The sequence below is a fragment of the Triticum dicoccoides genome, chromosome 1B, assembly GCF_002162155.2.
Source record: "Triticum dicoccoides isolate Atlit2015 ecotype Zavitan chromosome 1B, WEW_v2.0, whole genome shotgun sequence".
Lineage (NCBI taxonomy): Eukaryota > Viridiplantae > Streptophyta > Magnoliopsida > Poales > Poaceae > Triticum > Triticum dicoccoides.
In genome coordinates this window covers 170,344,977-170,357,228 of record NC_041381.1, presented here as the reverse complement: position 1 = coordinate 170,357,228, position 12,252 = coordinate 170,344,977, and the positions used below count along the sequence as shown (strand labels likewise).

The 12,252-nt window shown below is 47.5% G+C and overlaps 1 protein-coding gene and 1 pseudogene across 1 annotated transcript; both read right to left on the bottom strand.

Moving 5' to 3' along the window:
* Positions 1-1,090: 1,090 nt before the first annotated feature.
* LOC119326148 (bifunctional protein FolD 2-like) lies at positions 1,091-3,601 on the bottom strand. Its single transcript, XM_037599861.1, has 5 exons — positions 3,441-3,601; positions 3,161-3,344; positions 1,855-2,012; positions 1,539-1,751; positions 1,091-1,457 (listed from the first exon to the last, which is right to left on the bottom strand). Exons 1-5 carry the CDS (start codon positions 3,531-3,533, stop codon positions 1,227-1,229), a joined length of 879 nt encoding a protein of 292 aa, XP_037455758.1. The 5' UTR covers positions 3,534-3,601; the 3' UTR covers positions 1,091-1,226.
* A 3,209-nt stretch (positions 3,602-6,810) lies between these two features.
* Positions 6,811-8,608, bottom strand: LOC119350269 (annotated as a pseudogene).
* Positions 8,609-12,252: the final 3,644 nt, after the last annotated feature.

Below are 12,252 nucleotides of genomic sequence, written 5' to 3'. Positions count from 1 at the left end.
ATTGGTGCTGATGGAGTTATCCAAATGGAGCCCGAAGCAATCTTGGAAAGGAAGTTAATCCCAAGACCCTAGGGCAATATCAGCATTCCAGTCGTCCGCTGGTTAATCAAATGGGTCAACATGCGGGAGGAAGCAGCCACCTGGGAGGACTTGGCCTTCATCGAGAAGGTTTCCCCTTCCTTTCAAGCTTGAGGGCAAGCTTTATCTCAACGGGGAGGATTTGTCAGGCTAGATTAGTGCAGCTCTGAAGAATTGCCCCGTTCCAGCGTGTCGGAAGCGTCCCTGGCCGTCGATCTACCATCCAGCGGCTCTCGTATGAGGATAATGGTTTGCCACTGGCTGGTCATCTCATCCTTAGATCTTCCATCCAACGGCTGCCCTTACTCCGAATGTCGCTGTTGATCATCCGACACAACATGCTCTGTTTTTGCTTTCTGTTTCACTTTTCATCTGTAATGGCTATATAGCCACCGCTCCCTCTCAGTTTTGGGCATACCATTACTGTGATTGGGTAGAAACCCTAGCCACCGGTGGCGTGCTGTGCTACTTTCCCCATTCTCGGCAATACAAACCCTGCTTTCTATTTCACTTTTCATCTATGATGGCTATATAGCCACTGCTCCCTCTCACTTTTGGGCATATCATTATTGTAATTGGGTAGAAACCCTAGCCACCGGTGGCGTGCTGTGCTACTTTCCCCATTCTCAGCAATACAACCGCAGTTGCCTCGAATTCTTCTCTGAAATTGAGTTGTTGAGTGCTTAGTTATTTCGATCCTTGTCAAGTTCCTGACACTACACCCCATCTTCTTCTTTTTCCCCAGCCGAACGTACCGCCGGCCAGGCGGCCACCACCGCCAAATCGCCTTATCCACGTGCGGTGCCTTGTGCCCGTGCAAGGGGTTAATCAGCTCCCGTGGTTTCTTCAGGCTTCAGTGTGTGGTTGCTGAGCAGAGAGGTGCTCAGAGGCCACATCTACTCTATCTCGAGCGCATCTGGATTTGCTTCGTCCCTGCCTCGCCAGCGGCGACTGCGTATGTATGGCAGAGCACCAGCCAAAGCAGGGTTTTAGTTTGCCAAAAGAAAAAAAAGACACCCCAACTGGTGAGCTACTGAGCGTCGTTTATTGATCTCGAAATAGCGTAAGCCATGACAAAATGGGGAACCGATTTTAGTCTAGGCACCCAGTTACAACATCATCCCCACATTACCAAATCACGCAGCAAATCAGCTGACTATACCCCTCTTGGCGCCGTCCACCGTGTTCTTCAGCAACATCGCCACGGTCATCGGCCCGACGCCTCCGGGGACCGGAGTCAGGTGACCCGCGACCTTGCTCGCCTCCGAGAAATCCACATCGCCAACGAGTCTGTACCCAGACTTCCTGGTTGGGTCGTCGATGGAGTTTGTCCCGACGTCGATGACCGCCGCGCCTGGTTTGATCCAGTCTCCCTTGATCTAACAGCCAAGAGAACACAGCAGTCAGAATTAAGGCAACACCATAAAATAGGGTGGGCTTCTCGCCGCAGAATAATGTACCATCATGGCCTGGCCAGCTGCTGCAATGACAATGTCTGCTTGACGGACAATTGTTTCGGGATTTGGGGTCCGTGAATGCACGATCGACACGGTTGCGTCCGCTTTCAGAAGGAGAAGGGATACTGGTAAACCCACAATGTTGCTACGCCCAACCACAACTGCGTGTTTTCCTTTTACAGTGACGCCACTTCGTGACAGGAGCTCCATGCATCCCTTCATATAAGTGAACAAAGACACGAAGGCAAAGATGTTACAAATGAAAACTGCAGTCAAACCAGTGTTGAGAAATGCCGTGCTTAAGTGTTGCAATCGATACCTTTGGCGTGCAAGGTACAAACAGTGGATCTCTGCCTTTCATTGCGAGCTTGCCAATGTTCAAAGGATGAAAGCCGTCGACATCTTTCTCAATGGAGATCTGGTTCAAGATATTTTCTTCGTTGATATGCTTGGGCAATGGAAGCTGAACAAGAATTCCTGGTGCAAAAGGAAATACTCAATAGAGTCAGTATACAAGCTTTGCTACATGTAGGAATAAGAATTCCAAATATCAGACTGTAGAAGCGTAGAGCCTAGAGCTAGCAAAGCAACATTCTAGCAACGAAGTAAATCATATCAAAATAGTAGTTATCTGAAAATTTAAGAAACTGGCAACCACATTTCAAAAAGACAACCTGATCGACCAAAGCTCCATTTTGTGCCCTATAGCTTCATATTTGCTCTCTAAGGAAACTGATGACTTGTGCCAGAAGCTAGAGATGGTGATCTAAGTCAGGTAACAAAACTCCTATGGCCCAAGAGCATGAGAACAAAACTAATTTGGCACTAACATGAATGCATGATTTACAAGCATGCCCCAACAGAAAATTCCAACCATCAGCGAAGCAATAATTCCCCCAAATATTAGTCATTGTGCTGATGTGAACTAGGGCATGTCATTCTCTTCACAGGTGACTTATAACTAAAGTCCATGCCTAATCCAGTGAAGCGACCACTTAAAATTACATTCCCAATCAAAGCTAATCCCTCAGAAACTGGGGAACAGAACACACAAGATGATGAGTACTGATGCCATTCTGGGCCAAAATTTTGGGCTCCGGCACGCCTGAAACAACTTAAGAACAACCAAAGTGTATCACCCCGTGAAACAATGTTCCAGTTCAAAATTATATTCCCAACCAAGCAAATCTCTCAGAAATTGGGAACGAAAACACACATAATGGTGAGTACTGATGCCATTCCGGGCTAAAATTTGGGATCCAGGACGCCTGAAAACAGAGTGTCGCCCAGTAAACAACGTTCCATTTCAAAGGATTGAACTATACACGAATAAACAGGATCAGACTTCTCTATCCTCTCACGCTAAGTCAACTGAAGAGCAAATCCGGCCAGGGAAACCCAAGCAGTAAGCGAATGGCATCCCAGCCACAAAGGCGTGATCTCGAGTGCAACCAGGACCGAATTTAACCATCTCCAAATTCATCTGAACAAACCAGCTAGGAATGACTGCATCTACGGCACAAGCAGACTGACACAGGAGTGGATTACAGTGCCAGACACAGCATCCATGTTCTCCCAGTACCACGAAAGGAAGAGCATATCCGATTCGGCTGCGGAGGAGATACCGTGGACGGCGGGGTCGGCGTTGAGGCGGTGGACCTCGGCGACGAGCGCGGCCTCGGAGATGTCCTCGGGGAGGTCGACGTCGAAGGAGCGGATGCCGACCTCGGCGCAGGCCTTGCGCTTCATCTGCACGTATGTCTGCGAGTCCTTCCTGCTCCCCACGATCACCACCGCCAGCCCCGGCACCTGCGACAGAAGGAAAAAGTCAGCGTCACGGACATTATCCCAATCCGCAGCAGGTCGATTGGTCCAGCGGCGGCGTCGGGTGGGATAGGGGCTCACGATGTTGTGGGCGGACGAGAGCGCGGCGACCTCGGCGCCGATCTCGTGCCTGATTTCGGCGGCGATGGCCTTGCCGTCGATGATTTGCGCCATTGGGGTAGCACTAGATTCTCTCCCCTCTCTCTCCTTCTCTACTTGCAGCTACGACGACTGCGACTCGAGTTCTTTTTTTTTAGGGGACTCGAGTGCTGTGTGGGTTAAGTCATTCTGGGCCTGCTACCTACGTGGGCTGTTTCTGATTGGGTTTTCTGTATAAATAGGCCCTGTGCGCAAATGGGAACCTCGATATAGGTAACTGGATAAACATTTTTTCTAAAAAAAGGTAACTGGATAAGCCCATAAAAAAGTAACTGGATAATATCTCTACTACTCAAAAATAATGCAAGGTTCTAAATTTTTTAAAAAGAATGCAAGGTTTATGTTTCACTTTTTCTTCTTCCAACCTCTCTATTATGCCCCCCCCCCCTTTTGTTTTTTCCCCTCCCATCTTTGGTTTTTCTCTCAACGGATTTCTCTAAAATCGAATCAACTGTCCCACATCTTATTAACTTGCCTATATAAACTAATATTTTTTAAATCACTACTCTAGTGATCTAAAAGGATATTAGTTTACAAAGGGAGTAAGTTCTTACCCAATAAGTGCTTAACAATAAGATGACAAGCAAATCATGGTTATTGCGCATAAAAAATTACTAAGATTTTAGCGCATCAATATAATAATAGACATGCAGCCACATGCTAATCTACTAGATTATATATGCTCCGGTTGCGATGCAGGTGCAATTATCTAGTCAACTAAAAAAGTAACTAGATAACATTTCTAAAAAACTTTAAAATGATAATTGTACAATACTCACACATCATTGCTGGAACCTTGTGAAAATAAGTGCATAATTAGGTGTCACAAAAATCCTTCTTTTTAGAACCCGCCCACCCAGATTCAATTCTTAGACTAGAAGGAAAAAGTCCTGACACCTGCGACAGAAGAAAAAAGTTAGCGTCACCGACATTATCCCAATCCATAGCTCGTCGATTGGTCCAGTGGCGACGTCGGATGGGAAAGGGGCTCACGACGTTGTGGACGAACAAGAGCGTGGCAACCTCGACGGTGATCTCGCGCCTGATTTTGCCGGCGATGGCCTTGCCGTCGATGATTTGTGCTATTGGGGTACCAGTAGACTTAGAGTGCTCTCGGTTTGTAATTCTGAGCCTGCTACCTACGTGGGATGTTTCTGATTGGGCTTTCTACGTAAATAGGCCATGGGCCCTGCTTCTGTACTGTGTTTCATAAGATAAAATGAAAACCCCTAAATAACGCTAGAAATCTAATGCTAAAGCAAATGTAAAGTGCTCTCGGTTTGTAATTTTTAAAAAATAAAACATATGAAGCATGTGACAGAATATTGTACAATATAGAGGAAGAAAAACTTCTGGATTGAAGTTAACATAATGCTATTCTTAAAAATAATAAGAAGTGAACTCCGTAGGTTTGCTCTGAGCGTCTAAGCATATACAACCCATGTCTACACAAAAAACAATGAATTTCTTTAGAAAAATGCTTCTTCTAGACCGATTGATTCTCACATATCATCTGTTGCCTCCCCCTTACTCCATCTGTCCCTATGGGACAAACACATTGCTTATGCCCTTTCTATATTATCTTCTCGGCCCAACTGAGCCTCCCGCCTCTCCCCTTTCGATCCCCTCCACCCCTCTCTCCCCAAGCGGCCCTTCCCTTCAGGGAGCGTTGCCTCTTTCTCCTTGAAGCGCCATCCCCTTCGGTGAACTGGTGCTCCCAAGAATCATGCACCTTCCCTCCCTGCTCTCTCTCATTGGGAAGTGGAACTCTTGCACACACTGTTGGTGAGAGGTGACAACTGCTATGCGAAGTCGTTGACCAGTGTTGTTCGAGGGCGATACAAGCCTGCTGCTAGTGTTGCAACTGGGATCTTGTTGAAGCCGCACACGTGTCTGTCAGTGCTGCAAGGGTGCTCACCATTGCATGATGGTTGCAGAGGTCGTTGGGGGTTGCAACATTGCTTATTTTGTGGTGGAAACGTGCCCCAACCACACGTGAGCAGTGTTTTGCAGAGGCCCACGTGTTCTGAAACGTCATGCAAACTGGAGGTGACGGCAACATGGTCCATGTTGCAATGGGTGACAGAAGTCACACTATTTTGCAACGTCATGCAAACTGGAGCTGACCACAACATGGTCCATGTTGCAATGGGTGACCAAAGGCCCATGCGTTTTGCAATGTCATGCAAGCTGAAGGTGATCGCAACATGGTCTATGTTGCAATGGATGACCGCAACATGGTCCATATTATGATGGGCGATCAAAGACCCACGTGTTCCCATAGTCGGGGCTCGCTGTCGGAATCCGATAGCTTTGAGCTATTTTTGGAGTATGTTGAGCTCCAAATTTTGTTTTTTTTTGCTTGACATACAACTTCAGTATTGCTTCTGATGCTCTACACATCTTCAAGGTAAATGCATATTTGCACATTTATTTTTGTGTGAATTTACTCTTTATCTAGATGTTTCAGGATTTCGTCATGAAACATATTTTTGTTATTAACTTCTCACCACGAGCAGATCACTCTGTTTTTTTCCTTCCGAAAATGTATTGTGTTTGTTGAGTTCATATGCTTTTGTGTGCGCCAACACTGTTGGATTATCAAATCTTTGACTCTGCCTTCTTATACTACACCTATAGCTTTGCTTGGTTGGAGGGAATTAGTGGCACAAAATGAGAATTTGAGGGGTAAGAGACATTTAATCCACTGTTTAGTCGGAGGTTAAGGAGTTGAGGAGGCTGATTGCTACATATCTCTTCTCTGCTCTCTCCCTGTTAATTCAGGTGGGATGTTAGATTCCTCCTACTAATTCCAACATAGAATAAACATGGTTTTGAGACTAAAAACCAACCTCCCATGCCTAATCTCCTGATAAATTCCACCTCTAAACTTCCATTCCCTTTTCTCCATTGTAGCCAAACACGCTGCCAGGGATTTGCATGTGCAGTGTTGCCTACCTAATGCGTATACAGATACTATTTGGACGCCGTATGAAGAAATTGAACGCTCAGCACAAGCTGAACCAGATCAGTAACATTATAACATACAGTACTTGATAGTTCCCTTCCTCTTGTCACTAACATCTTGTTCAATTCTTTTAACTTGCGAACTAGCTACTGCCACGGCGCCGTCAGTAGGTAGTGAAGCAAGGGTACGTATGGCGGCCTGTGTTAACCCTATTCACCTCGGTGTTTGCTGGGCCTGCAATGTTGTTGCCTAACATGTAACCCCCAGTTACTGGTATCAACGAAGAAAACGAAAAGCAAGGAGCAGAGCAAAAGGACCCATCACCATCAATTCAGATTTCAGAAACAACGTAATATGGTCGATTTAAGTTCAGTACGCAAAAAAGAAATAGCCTGCGCTTGGGATCTCGACGTGATCACTTGCAGGTAGGGTCGAGGACGTGGCCGGCGAACACGATCACCCCTGAGCGCTCCTCCATGATGATGAACGTGAACGGATGGTCGGCGACGAACTCCACATGGTCCGGCATTGGTCCGCCGCCACGCAAGGCCGTCGTGACCGCAGCCGCCTCGGTCCCTTCCTCATTCACCTTGATGATCGCCTTGTGCGCAACCTTGGTCAGGAAGGTCGGCCGCCCGTCGTCCTTCTTGTACATGCCTCGCAGGTCGCCCGCCTTCCGCGAGAAGGGCAGCGTGAGTCCCAGCCGACGGAGGTCACTACCAAGGTCCCAGTCCAATGACACCTCGAACTTGGGGAGGTTGATTTGCACTAGCTTGGTTTCCGTGGGCAGGACGCTGTAGAGGTACCCAGGTGCCGCGGTGATCACGTCCACCATGGTGGCCATGCCGTCGCGCTCGTCTGGGAGGAAGACAAACATGGAGAACTGGGTGGCATCCTCGCCCAGAGGCGTCTTGACGGAGGTGGCCCGTGGGCCACGGTGGATCTTGTAGGGAAGCCCCCCTGGGGCGGGTTCATATTCCCCGTCCGGGCCGTACGGGAGCTTGAGGACCTTGAAGCCGTCCATGCACGAGATGGACATGGTCTTGAGCTCGTACATGAACGCTGCCTTACGTGGCTGCCGTCAAGCCGGTGGAACTCGCCCGATGACGTGTGGCAAACGTTGAAGGGATTGAGCCAGCTGCCCTTGAAGTAGACCGCGTTGGCGAGCACGAGGTCGGTGTCGGCGGTGATGTCGCTGCGTGAGATCATGGAGTCGATGAGGTTGTTGGTCGCCTTCTTCACCCAGCGGTTGATCGTTTCCACTGCTTCCTCCGGCTGAACATACAATGACCATCGATATGATCTCAGTTTATAGTTTATACCAAATGTGCAGAAGTTAACATAAAACTGTAAACATATGTTTCTTTCACCCAATGGCCAGCTGATTAACATTAATTAGAACATGTTCTCAAAGAAAAAATAAGTTTGGAAGATTGTTTCTAATGATTTTTTTGAGGGAATTGTTTCTAATGATTTGATTAAGATTAATTCGAAGATGTTCTCAAAGAAAAATAAATAAGATTAGAAAATTGTTGCCTTGTTTGTTAGGATTTGTCATGTTGAAAAAAATGCTCAACGACATCCCGTTCATGATTGTCCACAGATCCATATTAATTCTACTACAGATTTGCCTCGAGTATTGATCCATATTAATTCTGCTAAAGATTTGGCTGGAGTAGGAGGTTAGGGTTCCAGAGCACAAACAATCGCCTCTACTAACCTCATCGGTGAAGCTGACGGTGCGGGTCTCGGACTTGTAGGACTTGGCGGCGACCTCCTTGAACGCCTCCTTGAGTCCGCCGCGCGAGGCGTCGACCCAGACGCCGCCGCCGAAGAGCACGCGCGGCCCGCCGGAGCCCACCTTGTCGGCCAGGACGCGGTCGGCGACGAGGCGACCGAAGGCAGCGAGGCCGTCTGCCGTCGGCGCGCCGAGGAAGTTAAGCAGCTGGGCCCGCGTGGCGCCGCCCGCACCCGCGGCCACCAGCGCGAGGCCAGCGTGGATGGAGACGGGCGAGAACGCGACGTTCTTAGCGGCGGCGTCCGCGTCTGCGGCCGCGAGGTGCTTGACGAGGCGGAGCGCGAGGGCCGTCTGCCCGTCGCGGACTGGGTCGGCGGCGGCCATCGGGAGCAGGTACGTGCCACGGCGCAAAGTGGACAAACTATACGTATTGTAGGTTAGGTGTATATAATCAATCTTTTTTAAGAAATGGTTAGGTATATCAATCTTTTTTTTTTGCGTCGAATATGGGAGCTTTATTAACTGATAATCATGGTGTTACAATCCATCCGTAGGCAGGAATGGAGGAAATCAGGCTCACATCGAGCCAACTCTCCGTCCACTCTATTGTGCTGGCTAATTTTGCACAAAGGTGGGCCGGAATATTAATCTCCCTAACATGGGTAACAGAGAAAGAAGCAAAACTAGCACTAATCTCCTCTAACTCGGTCAAGATAGGCGCCTCCAAGCAGACGCTCGAATTTTCTTTTGTATGTACGATTTGCTACCGATCAAAATTGATACTAGCAGAATCGCGAAAATTTTCACGCTAAATAAAAAACCCAAATGATAACGCACACACGTGTGGCATGTTTACATTTCATCCACACGCGTTGATCCACGTTAATTCTGTTTTGCATGAATCGTAAAGGAATCTGTTAGATTTTCAGTGCCACGTGAACATAATCGTGTGTGTGTGGGCGTTGGAGAATTCGCCCACACGACCCGCAACACGTAGTTGCCAGCTGCGTCGTCTGGGCGAATCAGTTCCCGCCCACAGGGTCACCACCTAGTCCGCCCGCGTGTGGGTGAACTGCTCTTCGCCCACACGACGACTCGTACGTTGATAGATGGCAATTGTAGTTGCGCGTTTGTGGCAACTAGGTAAACACACATGGCAACTATGATTTGTTGACAGATGGCAACTGCAGTTGCGCGTACGTGGCAACCAGATAAACACACCAGGCAACTATGATTAACCATACATGGCAACTATGGTTGGACCACACGTGGCAACTAGGTACGCACATGACAACTATTGTTTGACCACATGTGGCAAGTAGATAATCACAGACGGAAACTATGGTTTGATTAAACGAGGCAACTATTATAAATTAGATGGATAACTAAAGTTGCCATCCTCGGGGTAACTGAAGCGTCATCCTGTAGGTAATTAATGTAGCTGTCAGGACGTGTGGTCATTTTTGCTTCGTGCCACACGGACGGGGTGGGGATAAGTAGTATTTATTGGGCGTGTGGCACGAAGTAAGTGCGTCCACACGAATGGGCAATTCTAATGTTCGCCCACACATGGCATGTGTGGGCTGCCTCCTGCTTACACCACACATGGTGTATGGGCGGGTGTTGCTCCCACCACATGTGTGGGCGTTATCAGCGTCCATAAAAATTTCAGATTTTCAATAAAAAGTAAAATCATTCATGTTGCAACATGTCGGCTTCAGTATGTCGACCGAAGATGTCTGCCCGACCCGATTGATTTCCTGAAGGCACTACTAGGTGCCAGTCAGCTGGCCCAGCAAACCGTTTGATTCAGAAAGCTGCAGTCGTACTGCGTCTTCCTTCTCAGACGCGCATCATCCCTTCTCCTTTTCCACGCGCGTCGAGAAGAAACCGCCCCCTCCCTCCCCTCCTGCACCAGTCGTTCTTCGGGTCCACCCTCCCACGAAGGTCGCCGCTCTCGCCGCGGGTCGGAGTTCGCCGTAGACGGCGCTCGCAACCTCGTCGTCGTCGTTACACATCATCCCGGTCGTTCGCGACCTCGTCGCCGTTGGTTGCAACTGCCCCTCCCACCTTAGCAGCATCACTACTCACATCCTCGCCGTTGTAGATTGCAACCTCGCCATCGTAGTCATTGATGGTTCCAGCATTCAAAATCGTCGGTTCCAACACCCTCACTCGTCGGTCGAAGCTTTTCTCGGGGCCGTGATACATCTCCAACATATCTATAATTTTTAATTGTTCCATGATATTATATTATCTGTTTTGGATGTTTAATGGGCTTTATTATACACTTTTATATTATTTTTGGGACTAACCTATTAACCAGAAGCCCAGTCCAAATTGCTGTTTTTTTGCCTATTTCAGTGTTTCGCAGAAAAGGAATATCAAACGGAGTCCAAACGGAATGGAACCTTCGGGAGAGTCGTTTTTGGAACAAACGCAATCCAGGAGACTTGGAGTGGACATCAAAGAAGCAACGAGGCGGCCACGAGGCAGGGAGGTGCACCCCCACCCTCGTGGGCCGCTCGTGGCTCCCCTAACCGACTTCTTTCACCTATATATACTCATATACCCTCAAAACATTCAAGAGCACCACGAAACCCTATTTCCACCGCCGCAACCTTCTGCACCCGTGAGATCCCATCTTGGGGCCTTTCCCGGTGCTCCGCCGGAGGGGAAATCGATCACGGAGGGTTTCTACATCAACACCATAGCCTCTCCGATGATGTGTGAGTAGTTTACCTCAGACCTTCGGGTCCATAGTTATTAGCTAGATGACTTCTTCTCTCTCTTTGGATCTCAATACAAAGTTCTCCTCGATCTTCATGGAGATCTATTTGATGTAATTCTTTTTGTGGTGTGTGTCGAGATCCGATGAATTGTGGGTTTATGATCAAGATTATCTATGAACAATATTTGAATCTCCTCTGAATTCTTTTATGTATGATTTGTTATCTTTGCAAGTCTCTTCGAATTATTAGTTTGGCTTGGCCTACTAGATTGATCTTTCTTGCAATGGGAGAAGTGCTTAGCTTTGGGTTTAATCTTGCGGTGTCCTTTCCCAGTGACAGCAGGGGCGGCAAGGCACGTATTGTATTGTTGCCATCGAGGATAAAAGATGGGGTTTATATCATATTGCTTGAGTTTATCCCTCTACATCATGTCATCTTGCCTAATGTGTTACTCTGTTCTGATGAACTTAATACTCTAGATGCATGCTGGATAGCGGTCGATGTGTGGAGTAATAGTAGTAGATGCAGAATCGTTTCGATCTACTTATCGCGGACATGATGCCTATATACATGATCATGCCTAGATATTCTCATAACTATGCACTTTTCTATCAATTGCTCGACAGTAATTTGTTCACCCACCGTAATGCTTATGATATCTTGAGAGAAGCCACTAGTGAAACCTATGGCCCCTGGGTCTATTTTCCATCATATAAGTTTCGATCTATTTTATTTTGCAATCTTTACTTTCCAATCTATATCATAAAAATACCAAAAATATTTATCTTATTATCTCTATCAGATCTCACTTTTGCAAGTGGCCGTGAAGGGATTGACAATCCCTTTATCGCGTTGGTTGCAAGGTTCTTATTTGTTTGTGCAGGTACAAGGGATTTGAGTGTAGTCTCCTACTGGATTGATACCTTGGTTCTCAAAATTTGAGGGATATACTTACGCTACTTTGCTGCATCACCCTTTCCTCTTAAAGGGAAAACCAACGCATGCTCAAGAGGTAGCAAGAAGGTTTTCTGGCGCCATTGCCGAGGAGTCTACGTACAAGTCAAGACATACCAAGTACCCATCACAAACTCTTATCCCTCGCATTACAGTATTTGCCATTTGCCTCTCGTTTTCCTCTCCCCCACTTCCCCCTTGCCGTTTTATTCGCCCTCTTTTTCCCGTTCGCCTCTTTTTCGCTTGCCTCTTGTGTGCTTGTGTGTTGGATTGTTTGTCACGATGGCTCAAGATAATACTAAATTGTGTGATTTTTCCAATACCAACAACAATGATTTTCTT